This window comes from Ipomoea triloba, chromosome 15, assembly GCF_003576645.1.
Source record: "Ipomoea triloba cultivar NCNSP0323 chromosome 15, ASM357664v1".
Classification (NCBI taxonomy): domain Eukaryota; kingdom Viridiplantae; phylum Streptophyta; class Magnoliopsida; order Solanales; family Convolvulaceae; genus Ipomoea; species Ipomoea triloba.
This window is the reverse complement of record NC_044930.1, coordinates 4,093,197-4,111,982: the sequence shown is the minus strand read 5'-3', so window position 1 is coordinate 4,111,982 and position 18,786 is coordinate 4,093,197. Positions and strand designations below refer to the sequence as shown.

General features: G+C 35.8%; 4 protein-coding genes across 5 annotated transcripts; 2 read left to right on the top strand and 2 right to left on the bottom strand.

Annotated features, from left to right (window-relative positions):
* Positions 1 to 1,624: 1,624 nt before the first annotated feature.
* Positions 1,625 to 6,494, bottom strand: LOC116005624 (pentatricopeptide repeat-containing protein At2g22410, mitochondrial). 2 transcript variants are annotated; one of them, XM_031245871.1, is made up of 3 exons: positions 6,330 to 6,494; positions 4,219 to 4,443; positions 1,625 to 3,840 (listed from the first exon to the last, which is right to left on the bottom strand). In XM_031245871.1, exon 3 carries the CDS (start codon positions 3,802 to 3,804, stop codon positions 1,714 to 1,716), a length of 2,091 nt encoding a protein of 696 aa, XP_031101731.1. In that variant the 5' UTR covers positions 3,805 to 3,840; positions 4,219 to 4,443; positions 6,330 to 6,494; the 3' UTR covers positions 1,625 to 1,713. The 2 variants fall into 2 exon arrangements, with proteins under 2 accessions (XP_031101731.1, XP_031101730.1); XM_031245870.1 differs by lacking the exon at positions 6,330 to 6,494 and having other exon boundaries at positions 4,219 to 4,450.
* Positions 6,495 to 7,861: 1,367 nt separating this feature from the next.
* On the top strand, positions 7,862 to 8,601 carry LOC116006406 (non-specific lipid-transfer protein 1-like). The gene is made up of 2 exons (XM_031246759.1): positions 7,862 to 8,280; positions 8,370 to 8,601. Exons 1-2 carry the CDS (start codon positions 7,937 to 7,939, stop codon positions 8,377 to 8,379), a joined length of 354 nt encoding a protein of 117 aa, XP_031102619.1. The 5' UTR covers positions 7,862 to 7,936; the 3' UTR covers positions 8,380 to 8,601.
* Positions 8,602 to 8,716: 115 nt separating this feature from the next.
* Positions 8,717 to 11,710, bottom strand: LOC116006405. Its single transcript, XM_031246758.1, has 6 exons — positions 11,436 to 11,710; positions 10,698 to 11,312; positions 10,336 to 10,482; positions 9,839 to 9,964; positions 9,502 to 9,726; positions 8,717 to 9,360 (listed from the first exon to the last, which is right to left on the bottom strand). The coding sequence occupies exons 1-6, from the start codon at positions 11,487 to 11,489 to the stop codon at positions 9,046 to 9,048; spliced, it is 1,482 nt and encodes a 493-aa protein (XP_031102618.1). The 5' UTR covers positions 11,490 to 11,710; the 3' UTR covers positions 8,717 to 9,045.
* A 2,919-nt stretch (positions 11,711 to 14,629) lies between these two features.
* Positions 14,630 to 18,394, top strand: LOC116007202 (probable serine/threonine-protein kinase PBL18). The gene is made up of 5 exons (XM_031247814.1): positions 14,630 to 14,927; positions 15,665 to 16,355; positions 16,653 to 16,910; positions 17,239 to 17,358; positions 17,471 to 18,394. Exons 2-5 carry the CDS (start codon positions 15,705 to 15,707, stop codon positions 18,083 to 18,085), a joined length of 1,644 nt encoding a protein of 547 aa, XP_031103674.1. The 5' UTR covers positions 14,630 to 14,927; positions 15,665 to 15,704; the 3' UTR covers positions 18,086 to 18,394.
* The last annotated feature ends 392 nt before the right edge of the window (positions 18,395 to 18,786 follow it).

Here is an 18,786-nt window from a genome sequence, read left to right as displayed (position 1 = left end):
TGAGTGCTTTGTGTGGAATCTAATTACTATACATTTTATGGCTATTTGTGATATGAAACTTTTAACTTTTTAAAATTGATTAACTAGGTGAGCTAATGATACTTAAGAAGTCATGTATTAATTATTTTTAAAATTGATTAACTAGGTGAGCTAATGATACTTAAGAAGTCATGCATTAATTACAAAATTCTATGTGAGACTGTTTTATATAAGACGGATTTCGTTCAAACCCTAATCCAAAGGATCTACCTTGAAGTCTGAGTGTCTTGTGTGCAATCGAATTCTGCTCCGATCCTTATGTCTTGTGTGTAACTCTTCTACTGATTGAACTTTTATTTCCCAATTCGCCCTTCCTTCTTGATTTAGAAAGACTGCACACAATACAAATATTACTATTGTGTTCCTTCATTAAAATTGACAACTCTCTCCAAATATCAAAATCTCTAATTGATTGTAAACCAATTTAATTAGTTAGGTCTGACCAACACTAAAGTAGTCACTATCCTCGTGTTACCAAACAAAACAAAGCCACTATCATCGACCAATCATATATCTAAGGATCTAAGCTGGTTGGTGCTTCAATATTGCATATTAGGGTTAGTTGGTAATAATATTGAAATTAGGGAAAGTATTTATGGCATGCATGCAAAGTTTATTGGTAATGACTAATGAAACATTCAAAAAATTTCTTGGCTTTGACACCCAATAACATTAATATATCTGTCAAAAATATTACATTTTCTAGTATAAATATTATAATTTCTCTCATAAATTCTTGAGTTAATTCCATTTTTGTCCTAGATTTATAGGTAGCAATCCACTTTTAGTCCTTTTTTTTTTCAAAACATCCACTATTGATCTTAGTATTATTGTGGCATAACCATTATTGGTCCTCCGATCTATCAACAAAACAGTTTAAATTTTGTCAAATACAAGAACATTTCAATCTTTAATTTTGATTTTTTTCAAAAACATAAACATAAAATAATAATAATAATAATAATAGTTGTTCAACCTACTTTGTATTTTTTTAAAAATGTCATTCTATTTAACGGTATTTCGATGATTTTCTTGACAGAGGACTAAAAAATGGTCATGCAACAATAATATCAAGACCAAATGAAGATGTTCTAATAAAAAAATAAAGAAAAAAAAGACTAAAAGTGGACTATCAACTATAAATCTAGGCCCAAAAATGAAATTAACCCTAAATTATTTAACTCTTAATATTACATTTTTATATAAAAAAATATTACATTTTTTATCATAAATATTACTCTTTCTCTCACAAGTAACAATTAATTTATTTTAAATTAGTATTACATTTTTTTTCTCACAATAAGTAACTATTCAACCTCCAATTGACCTTAAATATTACGAAGTATGTTTAATTTAAAAGTATTATATTTTTCATTATAAGTAACAATCAAATTATTCCTGATTAGTATTATATTTTTCTAATATAATTATTACATTTTCATATTAACCTGACCCGCCTCACAGATAAAGATCTGTGAGACGGTCTCACAGGGATTCACCACCAAAAGTTTGCCTCATGTTCAAGTCAAATGTGTTCGTGGTAAAGTCAAATCTTCTTGTAATTTTGATTAAAGAATGCTATAGATCAGAGCACTTTAACTTGAACTATCATTACCAATTAGATTTCGACAGTTGGATATGATATTACCCAACTGGACAAGGTAACTGCCATATTTAGCAGCCAATTTCAAAGCTATACAATGGAGTATTTGCTACATATTCATCCTGCCCCATTTGTCTAGTCAACTGAATTACACATTCATAAATTTTATCTGACTGAGCATGCAACCTATCTCTAACTGTGAATTCAAAAACATTACCATTCACTTCAATGGAGCTGCAGCCTGGAGTCTTCTCTACTCCTCTCTTACTCATCATCTTCCTCACTTCCCTAGCTTTATGCAACATATTTGCTCCAACATACATGTTGGCAAGCAAGACATAAGTTCCGCTATCATCGGGATCCATCTGGAGAAGTTTCAGAGCCGCCTTTTCGCCCAATTCAACGTTTCTATGAACGCGACAGGCGAAAAAGAGGGCCCCCCAAACTGCAGCATCTGCATTAGTTGGCATGCTCAAAATCAGTGCTTCAGCCTCTTTCAGCAAGCCAGCCCTGCCGAGAAGGTCGACCATGCAAGCATAGTGTTTAGATTTTGGGGGAACGTTAAATCGGGAGCTCATTTCAGTAAAAATCTTGTGACCTTCTTCTACTAAACCTCCATGGCAACAGGCCAACAGGACCTCAAGAAATGTGACATCATCTGGTGCAACACCAGCATCCACCATCATTGCGAAATGGGATAACGCGTTGCGTGCATCTCCATGAAGGGCTAAAGCGCCAATAACGGCTGTCCAAGTCAATGAGTTTCTCACAGGCATCTCGTGGAAGACCTTAAGCGCCTTCTCGACATTGCCACACTTGGCATACATATCAACTAGAGCAGTTCCAAGAGAAACAGTAAGAGAAAGATTGTGGATTTCGACATAATGATGAATCCAACATCCAACATCAAGAGCTCCTAGTTGTGAGCAAGCAGATAAGCAAGAAACCATGGTGACCTCATCAGGCCTAACATTCATGGCTTGCATTTGTTGAAACAGTTTCAAAGCCTCTTTCCCACACTGAGCTTGAGCATATGCTCCAATCATGGCATTCCATGTGACAACATTGCTCTTTAGTTGAAACTCATCAAACAACTTTCTAGCATCATCTAGAAATCCAAACCTTGCATACCCAACAATCATAGTAGTCCAAGTAACAGCAGTCCTTTCTTCTATCCTATCAAACAGAGTCTTTGCTTTCTCGAGATCCCCACATTTCACATACATGTCCATAAGTGAATTACAAAGAGGTAAAGACAAATTCATTTCCTTTTCCACAACATATCTATGAAATTCCATTCCAAGTACCAAACTTCCAAGCTGGCTGCAAGCTAAGGCCATTCCAATCATAGTGATCTCATCAGGCTCAACACCCTCAATTCTCATTTCTCTAAAAGCCCTTAATGCTTCGCAAGGTCTCCCACTTTTTACATACCCATTAATCAATGAATTCCATGAAACCACATCTCTTACACAATTTTCACCAAACACCTTCTTTGCAACTTCCAACTCTCCACTACACACCAAGAAGTGAACCAACGCATTATGCACAAACCTATCCTGATAATGACCCATTTTCATAACATGCACAAGAATCTCAAAACCCATATAAAACAATGACAATCTGGAACAAACCTTGAACAACAATGGAAAAGTATAATTATCAGGCCTTAAAGTATCATCATCATTGTGTTTGTCAATGTACACTAACAGTTCTTTATACAAGAATAGAGCTTCAATCGGATTTTGGCTTTCCGTATAACCTCTAATGGCAACATTCCAAGAAAATGAATTTGAGCTTTGCATATGATACAGTAACGCTTTGCAGTAATCAAGACTTCCCATCTCTGAGATAGCACAAAAAGCAATCAAGCGACTCGAAGCGAACCCATCTGAAAAGAGGCCAGTGGTGACCATTTGGGCTTGAATTTGCTTGAGGTGTGCCATGCATTTGCATTGATTCTCAAGAAGAGAGAGGAGTGGGTTGGAGAGGACAAAGGAGTGGGTTGTATTCCAGTTATATTTAGCTTTGTGGTGAGTTAACAGACAGTAGCCACTGATGAATGATGAAGAAGTACGAAAAGAAGTTCCTAGAAGTTGAGGTTCCAGAGTATAGAATTGCCGGGGTGATTTGAGGTTCTTGATGATGAAAAGAGGGACCATGGGAAGTACACATTCCTTATAAAAGAAATAAAACTCCTGTAAAGTAGCAAAGCTCAGTCACCAAATAAAGAGTTTAGTTTCTTCCAAGACTAATCATATATATGCCTGTGTTTCTGTATATATATAGTGCACACACACAGGTGTACATACATGTATATAAAACCTTGAATCTATGCACACAAGTAGATGTTTGAATTCATACATATTAAATCCTGAAAATCATTGCATTGTGCTTTAATAGTATCTATAGGTGAATTGAACAGTTAGCACACAAAGAGTCAATGACACAAATACTGAAATACACAATACTTCAATAATTAAAAACAAATTATCAGAAATTAAATCAACTTCTTTCACAGAATCACAAATCACAAGTTCACAACACACTGTAGGAGGCTCGGAGTGTCGAATTACCTAATTCCGTGAGTTCATTGCAGATGCGCTGCAGCAGCAGGAGAGGGAGCACTGTAGTCTGTCCGGAGCTAGTCGCCGGCCGGCCGTCGCCAGGCTGCGCCGACGCGTCGTTAGTTGTCCACGTGTCCCGTCGGCAGACCACAGAGTCGGAGAGACCGACGCGAGTCTTGTTCGGCGGTAGCGCGGTACTGACCAGTGATTACTGGCTACAGGCTACTGAGCTTGCTAGGGCAAAAATTAGGAAAGGAAAATGAAAGATAGTTGGAGTGTTTTGGTAAATACTAGAAATTGTTACTTGATTGGGTTATTGGGTTGTAAAAAAGTGTTTGGTAAATTAAGTATAATTGATTACATATGAAAAAATTATTTTTAGTCTTTTTTAAATTTTAATATTTTGGAGTAATAAATTTAATTAATCAAACACTCAAACAGCTAATAGTAATTAAGGGTGGTGTATTCAATCATGACTTTAATAGATTTTTGAAAACTTTTATAAACTTTAAAAGTTTGGAGCTATTCAATTAAAACTTTTAGGGAGTTTTTAAGAGTCATGCGGTATTCAATCAAGACTTTTAAAGAGTATTTAAAAGTCGGATGGTATTCAATTAAAACTTTTAAAGAGTTTTAAAAGTCATGTGGTATTCAAAAAGTTATGAATTTGTATGGACTTTTAAATTTTATGACTTTTGTAGACTTTTCCTTTTCAAATATAAATAGTTGAAATCCAACCCTCAGTCCCAAGATTTCAAAATTTTCTTACAACCAACTTTGACGATTTTTTCTCTCTATTTAAATTTTATTTTTTCTCCTATTTAAACTTTATAAACCTTATACCTAAATTCAATCAATTATTTTTCAGTATTCCAATTATCTCGTTAATTTTATTGCCCTAATTTTTTTGTTATAATTATATCAATCTCTACATCAATGTTTCGACAATTTGATTACGAGTAATTTTCTTCTTATTCCTCATTGTTTCGTCATCTGCCGTCAAAGGCATTTATTACAACAAATCCCTTCTTACTAATAAAAGGGTAATTGACTTCCAAAACCTCAGTTGCTTCTGTTTTACTTTAAATAATATAATATATATAATAAAACAAATTTGTAATAAAATTATAAATAATATATTAATAGGAGTTATTAAATGTTTATAAGCGTGTATTCAATTTTTTTTTAGAGTTTTAATGACTTTTATAAACTTTTGAATATGAAAAAGTTTTTTAAAGTTTATAAATGTTAATCCTACCGACATTTATAAACTTGTACAAAGTTTATGAAAATTTAAAATATTCTAAAAAAAATCTAGTAAGATTCTATGAATGTCATTTAAAATCCATCACTTATCCATCAATTATCCATTATGAAGTTTAAAGAAATGTCAATTATTTTAATTTTTAAATCAATTACAGCAATATTAAAAAAAATTATTATTTCGATTATTAATTTGAGAAGAAGAAATTAATGCATTAAATCAGAATAAAAACAATCAACAAGAAACGAAAGAAGGGAATCAAACCATTCCCCGCAACTTGACTCATAAACGACTTCCCGAGCAACAGTGTAGGCAACACAATTAACAAATCGCTTAGCAAAACGGAATTCAACACCAGTAGTGTCTTTCCCAAAAAATGAGTAATTGTCATGCCTCAGCTAATCTCACACACTTGTCACTGCAACATGTCACTACCCAATCTCCTTTACTAAGTAGTGTTTATTGCTTCCACTTGTACAACAAGCTAAGTAATGTTACTACCCCGCACAAGCTTAACTCACGAGCTGAGTAGATAATATTTGAGAGAAAAATAACATGGACTAGCTAGCTAATACTTTTGTAGTAAATCAGGCAAGTACAGGGTATTAAGTTATCATTAATTGATTGAGACACATAATGACATGTACCACCAAAATACCCAATCCTATCTCTTAACCACTACATTATATACATACCAAATCCATACACAACAAAAATAAAAGCCCTAATTAAAGGTAGCAAAATCTCCCTTTCAAAATGCAATAAAAGCCTCAGTGGCTGCTACAGGGACCTAACCACAGCCTTGGTCAATCACATAACAAAAGAAACAAGACATGTGAAAAGTGAAATAACTTACATCACAGCCACATAGTCACCCTCTAAGCCTGGAAGTGGCACAAAGCTCTGCCTACTATAGGATTAGTTGTGGCTAGCAGACACATCAGTTCACTCTCTGATGTTCATAGCTGCTGCCAACCACAGCCATGGTCACTACAGGTTGGTCCTCTTCCTTCTAGTCATATCTTCCTGTCATGGTAACATCAACACTTAAATCAAAACATCAACTTTCTTGTTCATCTAAACACAACCAACAATCAAATAAGCAACAAAATTTGTTCAAAATGAGAATGAGTAACGAACAAAACACAAAAGTTGAAATGTGATGATTTAAAATAAACACGCTTGACCTCTCTTTTACGATAAATTCTATCATGTACCTTGGGATCCACCTTATAAGATGGATCATGATACAACTTCATTTTTAGTATAATGTAAATCCATTGTGTATTACACATTCATTTTTAAGAAATTCATTATAGTTTGATACAACTTTACTTTTAGTGTACTATAAATCAAAATAAACATGTAATACATTAAAATTAGAAATACAATATGTTAAAAATAAATTTGTATTAAAGGTCTATCTTACTGCATGAATCAGGTCCACAATATAAGTATTAATCTTTTACTTGCCAAGGACTTGAATAGTACCTAAGCATGTGAAGTGTCTGGGTTGGCCCGTCGTGTTTATGGGGCTGTCCACATGCAATTATTTAAGGGAGTTCGGCCTTAAGGCCTACCCTTCAAGTTCGTGTGTCTATGCTGAATTGTGCCCATTATAAATACACTGCCCATAAATATCGATGAAAAATATTCAAATTTTTGTATGTTTTAATAAATATGGTCAAATTTATTTAAATTGATAATAGATTATCAAAAATAATAGGAAATATAAGTAAAATTATAACTAATTCTTTAACGAGACATTACCCGTGTTAATTTTACCTCCTTACATGTCAATATTTGATTGATTCTTTTTATATTTGATTAATAAGTAAATTTCATTTTACAGTAGTCAACACACTAAAAAATGTATATATTACAATATGAGAACATAAAATCAGGAGAGAAAATAACATTATTCTTATTTCTTAAGTGCAATTCAGAAACAATTTTTCAATGTTATTCTCAACTTAGAAAAATATAATTAATTTTTTTGTATATAAAACATATAAATCTATTAACTTATTCAAAATTGAAATCTCAATATGAACCATACCTTAATCTATACTAAAATAAAGAAAAAAAAAAAAAAAAAAAAAAAACCCTTAAATCCAACTAATTGTGCAACTGAGTTCTATAAGTAAAAAATTCCATCTAATCCCTTAAACCCTTTTTTTTTTTAAAAAAGGTACAATTAAATTAAAAAAAAAACTGCTTATTTTGTGATCTGTATGTTAATGTTAATGTGGCTAACGATCACGAAGGAGAAGGGAAGTACATTTAATCAATCCAACTTTCAACAAACCAAAATGACATGTACCCAATACCAATCAGTTTTTTGGTTTAAGTAGTGCCAGTGTGCCACTATAAATACGCACTAGATTAGCTGCATTTTGCATTCACAACAAACTGCAAACCCCATAGCAAGAGAAGCAAAAGCAAAGATAATAATTGGGAGGAATGGCAAGTTCAGGAATGATCAAGTTCACAGTGGTGCTCACCTGCTTGGCAGTGATTGCATCCCATGCTGAAGCAGCTGTGTCTTGCGCGGGAGTCCTCAACAGCGTGGCGCCCTGCATTGTGTACCTCAATGGAGGCGGTATAGGTCCAATTCCGCAAGCCTGCTGTGCTGGAGCTAGATCTGTCGAGCTTCAGACAAGAACCACGCCTAATCGCCAAGCTGCTTGTAGGTGCCTGAAGCCAATTCTTAACTCCTTCCCCAATCCTTCTGCTGTTTCAACCATTGCTCCCAAGTGCGGTGTCAACTTGTCATTCAAGATTACTCCATCCATGAACTGTGCAGCGTATGTATCTCTCTGCATTCCTCTTTCTTCTGGTTCCTACATCTTTTAGCTTATTGTAACGCTTGCTGAGTAATGTTATTGTGTTGCAGGATCCATTGAAGCTTATTCCCAGGGCTATCTGAAGCAGATTCAACTTGAATAAACATAATAAAGATGGTGTCAAGACTGTCAACTGTCAACTCCACATGCATGGAGCCATTCTAGTTAAATTACGTTTTCTTGTCACCCTAGATGGTGCCTACCTATTTGTCATAATCTTGCGTGTATTAATAGGTTGTTTAAACAACCTCTTGTTAATGGAAAATGTTTGAATGTTCTGTATCTCTCACTCTCACAACCACATGTATGCCCACTTCAGAGTTTAGAAACTGCATGCATGGAGTAAGTAAATTAATGTTGGAAAGTGAATTCATGATGATAAGAGCCCCACATTCAAAAATAAGAGAGAAACATATACGTTTATAAGATCATGGATTAGACTAGCTAATAGATTGGATTCAATCTTTTAGTGTGGTGCTGGACGGACTATATTCCTTTTTTCATCATTGGTCACGACTCACTACACATTTCTTAAATCACAGAACCTATTAGTTTCTCTGCTACACCTTAGGTTCAAATTCATGCCAAGTCAGGAAAGGCTAATATATATCACTATTAGATTTCTAAGATATAGAAATAAATTTAGGTAAGGAACATACCTGAGACATGGTTGACATCCAGAGAAGAAAATCTTGATGGGAAAAAATATAAAGTGCTTTTTAGTTTTTAGTCAACTGTTCCTGCAGTACCCAGAAGTTTATCAATTTCCACGACATCCACTGTGTCTGTATTCCCATCAAGAACGATTCTCTCAAGTTGAGCTACAAGAGTGTGTGCTGATGAACTCAACAATAGGTTTTCTTGTCTCAAACTTTCAACTTCTTTCCTTAGTTCCCCATTTTTCTTTTCAAACTCAAGGCAAGATGAGAGCTGATTGTTCAAAATTTTATTCTCTCTTTTCAGGTCATCAATTTCCTTCCTTAGTTCAGTTACCTGCTCTTCCAGAATCCAGTTTTTTCTATTCAGGTCCTCACAATTATCCTGAATAAACAAATCAGGTCTTGAAAAATAATCCAGAACTCAAAAAGAAATGAAAAAAAAAAAAAACAAAAAAAAAACAAAAACAAAAACAAAAAACAAAAAAACAAAAACAAAAGAGAAATGGAAAGAGGATATACTGACATCGCTGCTGATTAACACAATGGAATCTCCACATGAACTTGGAGGATTCTCTGCTGGTTCTGTTTCACTTTCTACACAACAAGGTGTAGAGATTAAAACACGGCTGTTTGCAGATGTTCTTCTTATATTTCTGAGTGGCCAACAATCATTTTGCTCCTGATAGAGTTCTCTACTGATTGTAGTCGCTGAGTCCATCTCCATGTCAACCGCCAATTGTTCCACCATCTGGAAAAGTATTTAGATTAAACAAAAGTAAGAGACATACCATGCTTTGCTACTAGTATCTTATTTAGGAAGAACACTTTATGAAAAGAAACAAAGTGGTAGGGAAACTTACATTACAAACATGTGCAGAAGACTGTTGCTCCATGATTTGCCCTGCATTTTCACCTTGTGCCTCTAGTAACTCTTTGATTGTTCCCAATTCTGACTCCTCAGAAGTCAATTCGAGGCTCCAAATAATCTGTAAGAAAAGAATAAACAAATAAATAAATAGAGAAATTTGATAAAGTTCATTGCCTAAAACTTTCCACAGAACCACAGAAACTTCCTTAGACAGTGTTTTCTTTTCCTTATTGAACAAACTTGTACTGTTAGGTACAATCAAAGTTTATTCGTAGTCCAGACACCAGCAGTAGTTCCTCAAAGAAACAATGATCCTATGATACTATAAAGTTACAGAAAAAGTTTGGCTTTTCTAATCACAAGAAATGAATAAAACAGAGCTTGAAGCCTCGAATGCTTAGATTTGCAAGACCAGAAACAATATAGGATAAATTTGGAAATATAATACAGCAGCAAGTATAGCAACCAACCAATTTCAACCTCGCATACCTTATTACTACCAAGAGTTTTGAACTTGTCAATGAACCACTGACGATGATGAGATTTTGTACTTCCCCAATGGCAAACACGAGGAAACTTAACAGCATTGTCAATCAGACAAGGCCGAGCTATATCAATATGCTCATAACACCATATCTGCGCAAATCATTGTTGGAAATGTTAAATTCCATAAAAGATGAGCTAATAGCATAGGAATAAATGTTATTTATCCCAACTATTAAAGCACAGATGGAATCACCAATTAATGCAGAAAGTTTCATCATTCATCAACCAAGGGGCATTATTAAAAAATGATTCAATGCTGAAACAAAAATATTAATATTACAATTCAGTTAGATTGATAAACTTACTTGAAGCAAAATAAGACACCCTCCAACATATTGCACATTGTCCCTCTTTCTCTTGCTCAACCAGTAAAACAAATCTTCAAGAACAGCTGCACCCCAAGCAAACTGATCCACATTATCCACATCTCGGAGAAGATAAACGTAACGGGAATCTATTTTTCCATTGGTAGTGGGGAAAAGTAGTGTTCCGAACATGTACAACAAAAACAACCTCAAAAAGTCATCATCATCAGTCTCTCCAAGAGACTCAAGCCTCTCTTCTACTGAGGCAACTGTGATTTTTCGATTCCAGAGGACAGCACCATACCCTCTTTCCAGATTAAGGAACGGTGTATTGTCTCCTATGCTTACAGGATTTCCAGTCACTCTTAATCCCAAGATTAACACAACGTCCATCAGAGATATGGTAATCTCCCCATGAGGAAGTACAAAGGCAGACTTGTCACAGTTCCATCTTTCCATCAACTCAACTAAGAGATTTTTGCAGAGCATTTGGTTGGGAATGAGGAGTAAATTGCCAAACCCTGCCCTCCTCACGGCCTCTCTCTGAGCTTCAGTCATTTTTTTGACTCGCTTCACAAATGAAGGCAGCGAGAATCTAGTGCTGAAATTCCCAACCTGCAAACCACAACAACATTCTTTCCATCAGCATAATCCTCTTCAAGCTCATGCCAAATGAGAAAACTACAAAATTTTCAAACAAAGGTTTTAAAATTTAATCTAAATCATAGACAAACTTACCGCGTTAGCTCCATCTTTCTGAAGAATTGATGATCTTCTGCTCGATTTCCCCATTTTTCTCCAACAAACTAAAAACCCTAGGTAAGGTGCGACGGGACAGCGTCAAGGTGTTGGAGTGGAAGGATTGTTCTAGGTTTTGGCGTTTGCGGTGGGAATAATGGGAAGAACTCCAATGAGTCACCGGATTCCGGCGTTTGACAACCGGAAAACAGAATTTCCCGGTGATGCCGCGCCGTAGGTGTTGAAGACAATAATGATTTCTGGGAAATTCGGCATCGACTGACTATTACAAGCTACAGAGTGTCAGTAGTATGAAGTACATTGCCAAAGCTTGCGGGAGAAGCTGAAGGGAAAAAGGGCGCCAAAACGCGAAATTTGCACTTTGAATCTCAAACTAAAAGCCCAAAAGATAGTTCTATTTGGGCTTCGAATTTCAAAGCCCGTTGGTTTTAGTGGCCAATAATGCAAATCATATCGGGAACAGAAGTTCATATTCTAAGAGCACATTAAATTTTTTTTTTTAAATGGTTAAATAGACCCATAAAATTTTACACCATAAAGTAATTAAGTCTATAAATTTATAAAATATGTAATTAAACCTTCTAATTTATTAAAAGTTGATCAAATAAATCTAATGTATCAATAACTAAAACCTTACCGATAAAATTACATCTTAACCACCGTCAGTTGTTATTGACGGTCGTCTTCTTTTGATCAACAAACCACCTTCTCACCAAAATTGGTCGTTAGAACTGCGACTAGCGATCACAAAAGAGTCGCCGGAGTTTGCTGGATTTCGTCGGAGCGAGTGACAGAGATTATAACATGTCCATAATTAGTTTGGTGGGTTTTGATGCATTTAAATAACATGTTGATGGGCTTAGTTTTACCTTTTAAAAACTCATAACTTAATGACTTTTCGCAATCATTATTGTGTGGACCATACTATCAAATAATTTACATTCAGTATAAAAATAATGTACTTTTAGTATATTAAAAATGTAAATTGTATTTAAGAAATGTACATTATTTGTGTATTGGATGTACATTATTATATTGTAAAGTGAAAAGGTGCAAATAAACCATCGAACAATTTGGGAATTAGCAATTAAGCTATCAAACTCGAATAAGCTCCAAATAAGTCATTGAACTCAGAAAAATAAAACAATTAAGCAACTAAATTGAAAAAAAAATAACAATTAACATTTTTAACGGATCATTTGTCTATTCCGACCACCGACAACGACTTTTATGGAGACCGACGAAAACTTACGGCAACGACGGAGTCATCGCCAGTCGCCATCTCTAACGATAAATAGATTAAAAAAAAAAAAGAGTATGACTCAATTATTATTATAACTTTTTTTTTAATCAATTCAAGGTCTCAACGTAGCTTTAGAAAAAATTAGGAACTCAATTTTTTAATTGACTTATAAGTTTTACTTTACTATTTGTAATAGATATAAATATTATAGAGTACTTTTGATTTGTACATAATTGAATTCCAATTTTCATAATTATTTTCTACCAATCAAACCTGTTGTTACTATGGATATTGATTTTTATTTTTAAAGACCCAAATTAAAATTCATAGTCTTCCACCATAGTTTGTCAAAAAAAGGAAGTTATGAAAATTTGTGGGCCAAATTAGGAAATTCCAAATTGGAAGAAAAAAGCGGGGAGCGCGTGACGACATTGGGTTAATTAAAAACAAAAAGGGTTTATGTTAGTGGGGCCCAAGTGGGTAGTTAAGATGGCCACGTCAGACGAGATCTGTACGTCGCCAGCGGAATCCGACGGCGGTATGTAAGAGTCAAAGATCTATCACCACGGGTCTCTTTGACAATCGACCACCCCCAGGAAAATCATATGCTAAAAATAATAATAATAATTATTATTATTATAAGAATAATAATTTTTTTTAAAGAAAAACAGAAATACATACTAGTAATGAGTTTCCAACTTTGACTGGCTTTCTCACTTTGCTCAAAGCCCCTCTTCCTTGAATTTCGAGCTACTTTTCTATTCACACACGTGAATTCACCAAAATGCCATGGGCCCATCGACAATTGCATTTTTGTATTTTTAGGGGTGACTCTATTCATAATAAAATGAACTATATACCCTTTATACTGATAGAAATTCAAATCATGTGCTTAAAAACTAAAACTATTAACTTATTATTTAGATTAGTCAATTAGTTAAAGTACTGACTCTTTGTTTCATAGACTGATGAAGTAGTTATGAATTGTAACAAACATAGATTATACATTCAAGTTCATAAGTAATCACTTAGTGAAAAATGAAGTAATTGCACGATGACAATCATAAAGAGGTCGAGCTTGAAACTCAGAAGTAGTCATTTGAAGAAAGCGAAATAGCTCACTAGCCTAGCTCCATGTCATTGAAATGTATCAAGGTTCAAGTGATTCACAAAAGCAACAAGACAGTGAAAGTTGTTCTTTCAAGTATTAGTAACAGAATGGTATGTCAAATGAGAATTTTTTAAGCAATACCTAGAAATATCAAAAGTCGTAATATTAAATGAATAACGAAAAATCAAATAAATGTTAACAAGAAAAAAAAAAAAAAAGAAGATCACTTTAAAAAATCATAACTTTTAAATGCTTATTAAATAATAAGAAGTTAAATGAGGGTATGCATACTCAATGCTCATTACTCCTTATACTTTTAATATTTTGCAACTAGAGAGGATGGAGAGTTTGGTTTAACGATTAATTCGGTGTAGTTGATAAGCAATCGCTTAATTCGTTGTTTGACTTAAGTCACAATTAAAGTTCGCAGTGTGAGGGTTCGAATCCAACCAAAAACATGAATGGGAAAATGGTCTAGCTGTCTAGGATGATGGAAGGTGTGGATTGATCTAACACATGAATACTAAAATCTGACTGTAGGCTGGTTGCGTGACTTGTGATCTACTTTTGCAGTAACTCTAAAGACATGATATTGTGAGTTAGATTAGTCCGACGAAATTGCATATCACTTAATAATAAAAACAAAAATTTATAAATAGTTAAGTCAATCAGACAATCAATGCATAAAATCTGATGGATGTACGAGATGATGATACAAACATAAATCAAGGGAAAGATGTAGGCCAAGGACAAAAAGGTCAGGAAGGGTTTGAGTGAAGCATATATATATGTGTGTGTGTATAGGTAGTGGTTGGATGGAGATACAGAATAATGGTATATATATTTCTTTAATGAGAAATTTACTCATGGGGTTTTTGGTTTGACTACTGCATCTTTGTACTCCATTCCTACGGACCCCCACTTCTCTTCCCCATCTTCCTTCTCCTTTCTCAAAATACCTGCTCTTCTTTGCCTCTCCCCATTTCCCTTCATTTGACTTGTCTTTAGGGTTTCTCTCTCCCCCAATGATCAATTTCACTCTGCGGGTGCCTTTGTAATCCCCAAAGATCCAATCTTTAACCCCAAAATAAGCTCAGGATCAGTTCAATTTGCTCAGGTAATTTTCTTTATATTATTTTCTTGATGTCACTTTGTAATATTTTCTGCCTGTTGTTAATAATTCTGATGGAGAATTGTAAGTGGCAAGAAAGCTTGTTTCATATCTGCCCTTTTGTTGTTGGTTTTTAAATGAAATGATTCTGCTTCTTTTTGGGAAATTTTCTTATTGAAGTTTAGTTGATTTATGGCTTTACAGTATGGTGTTAAGTTTGGTTGTGGTGGAAACAAAATTAATATTGGATTTAGATTCAGTTATTGTATTTGATGTGTTTTTAATCATTTATGTAAAGCTCTGTGTGGCTATAAAAGGAGATAATTTGGGATTTGTGAGGTTAGATATGGCCACCTTAGGTAGCTTATGATATTTCTATATGACTCAGCTGTAGAAATGTAGAATAGGTTTAGGTTAATTTGCACTAGGACAAAGAAAGATTTGGGTGTCCTTTAGATATGAAATCTGAATCAATTACTATGTAGGGTGCTTTTGCTTGTCATTTGATTGGCTATTCAGTTCCCCAGGTCCCACGTCATATCGGGAAATTTGGGAAATAAAAGAGAATTAAGTTGTTGAATTTATGTTTTCATTAATTGATGGGTTCAAGGTCAGGGAAATGTTTTCTTTGGTATGGAGTAATTCCTACTGTTTAACAATTATTTCATTTATCTTTCTCTGTTTTGAGGCTAATTAGGCTGTTATGCCTTGTGAATAATCGTGTGTGTTTCTCACTTCTGCAGGGAGGACAGACCTGATTGCGAGTAAAACATCAAGCTGAAGATGGGATGTTTCACCGTTTTGAAGAGTAAGAAGAAAAAGCCTGAGAAGACGATCCATGTTAAACGTGTTAACCCTCAGGATCCCTCACCTACTGCACTGCCCGAGCCCCAAATACATACACGGGCGTTGCAGTCTGCTCCACCGAGTTTTAGAACTAGGGTGAAACCTGTTCAGTCAAATAGCGGAGTAGCCAGCAGTAAGATAAGAGTACGGTCTGCCCCATCGAGCATTGACGCAGCGGAACAGGATACTCTCGTGGCAAATGAATGTGACGAACAGGAGGAATCCAGGTGCCGTGTTGGGTCAATGAAGGAACATCCCTCGTCTATTGCTCAACCTCTTCCTCTCCCCTCGCCTCAGAGTGCTGCCTCCCTGAAGACTATGGGAAGCTTTAAGATTGGAAATGCGAGTGGCCCTCTCAATGCATCGGGCCCACTTCCACTTCCTCCTATAATCCCTCCCGTACTGCCTACAGGAACCCTCCGAAACTTTTCGTATGAAGAGATTGCAGCTGCCTGCCACAACTTCTCTCCCGAGCGATGCATGTCAGAAAGACTTTCTTCTATCATCTACAGAGCTTCATTCGGGGACGATGCCTTGGGTACAAAGAAGCTTGATGCTATCGTCACTTGTCTCCACCCGTCTTCTCAGGTAATACTGAGTTGCCCTTCGCTTACCTGGCTTGTTACTGACTCTATTACATTGTAGTATCTGTTCATCTATACTTTCTCAACCTGTTGAAGCACAAAGAGCCAACATCGCCTCCACTGAGGCTCGATCTCATGACCTCCCATATAGGGGAGTCACTACATGCCATATGAGCACAAGGTGCTTGGCATCTTCTGGTTGGTTTAAATCAAAATAGAAATATCAAACCACAACTTGTATCTATAAACAACTTTCATTGCAAATTTTGGTTAAATCTCACTGGCTCTTTTGGTTTTCCAGGGATTGAAGGAGTTCGTGAATGAAGTTAACACACTAGCTTCATTGCAACACCCTTCACTTTGTAAACTAATTGGTTTCCATGCACGCGAAGGCTCGGGGCAGAGGATGTTGGTTTATGAAAGGCTTTATCATGGAAGCTTAGACAGGCTTTTATTTTGCCGATCAGATGGCCCCCCCTTAGATTGGAATGCTAGAATGAAAATCGCCTTGTGTGCTGCGCAAGGTCTCACATTCCTGCATGAGGAAGGACCTTTTCAGGTAATCAATACGGTTATCTGGCAATGATTAATGTGGTTTGAAAATAATAAATTCCACTTTCAGTCACTCGAGTATAGATGGAATTCAACCGACTGTCAATGTGGACAGCTGTGTTGCCACAACTGCTTAAATCTCTAGAAACCCGTTCTTGTAACAGGCCAATGGAAGGGCTATTATCACCCAATTTTTAAAATTTTGGGGAATTGGGGACCGTTACAGTGATCATATGTGGAATTCCACTGGTTATCAAGCGATAAAAAGTGGAAATAGTTCTTAAATTTTCAATTTCTCTTGGCTAATGCTGTGAATTTTAATTTTGTATTTACAGGCAATGTTCCATGAATTTTCAACTGCCAATATACAGATTGACAAGGACTTCAGTGCAAAACTTTCGGGATATGGTTGCATTACTCACATTCAAGAGACTAACATTTGTAGTAGTTCAGCCGTGAGTGCATCAATCACTATCTATCTATTTTCTATATTGCTTGGAGCTCCAAATTCGTTGGAGGATCTTTACGAACCTTTTTTTTCTCAATCATCTGATTTCATTTATTCAGGCGCTTGCAAATCTATCTGCGGAGACGATGGAGAGGGGTTTTCTGACTCCTAAGAGCAATGTTTGGAGTTTCGGGATTGTACTTCTTGAGTTGCTCACTGGCAGGAAGAATTTGGACAGTGGTCATCCAAAGGAAGAAAGGAATTTAGTCAAGTGGAGCCAACCTTTTCTGGCCGACGATTGCAGGCTATCGCTTATCATGGACCCTCAGCTGAAAGGTCGGTTCCCAGCCAAAGCAGCGAGGACGATAGCTGATATTGCTCAACGATGTTTGCAAAAGGACCCCTCCGGAAGGCCAACGATGAGAACTATAGTCGAGCAGCTCAAGACGGCACAAGACATGAAGTGCCCGTCTCGATTTCCACTTCAGGAGCCGGGAAGAGTAAGTATGAAGCACATGTCGAAATCGCCTAGTCTAAACGGGATTATTGTCCAAGCCCCGAAGCTAGGTCTTTCGCCTTCGCCACCAACAAGCAGACTAACGAGAACAGGTGCACCGCGTTTGTCCCTTCCTTCTCGAACGTGCTCCTCCATCTCGTTGGAGGACCTGGAACGACTGGAGAGCCGGAGATCGTCGTCTTCATCTCTCCGAAGAACTAGTGTTGAAGGGTTTTGATTGTTCATAGAGATTGTGATCCATAGAGAACATATTTTTGTTTTTAGGTTGTGCTTTCCCTTCTTGGAAAGTGATTTTAAATGAAGTATAGAAGATAAAAAGATGTGGTTTCTCCACCATGCCATTCTCCTTGTAAGAAATCATGGGGAATGACATTATGTAGATATGTTTTCCCCTTAGTTTTCCTCTTTTAAGGATGGGATATAGTTTCGCTTCTTGATTGGTACAGACTCACTGTGTGTATGTCTATGTATAGAGATTATATTTTGGTAAATTGGTGGAAAAGTTGAGTTGTTTTTGTTTTGGATAGACCACGAAGTGTCCTCTTTAAGTCTGATTCTGTTCGTACTGGGCTGGCTCACTAGCCAGATTAATTTTTCCATACGAAAGGGAATTCGAATTCCCGACTTCTTTTAAGGGACAAGAGTGCACAACTACTCACGTCAACTAAGTTGATTGAAAAACTACTCACGCCAACTAAGCTGATTGAAAAAGCTAAGTTGGGATAAGAGTGCATGACTACTCAGGCCAACCAAGCTGGTTGGAAAGGTTAAGTTGTTAATAGAAACTTAAGATGATGATATAGTTAGGGAATCGTTACTTATGGAAATAAAAACTGGGTTCTCCCGAAATTCTACTCAGGCCAACCAAGCTGGTTGGAAAGGTTAAGTTGTTAATAGAAATTAAGATGATGATATAGT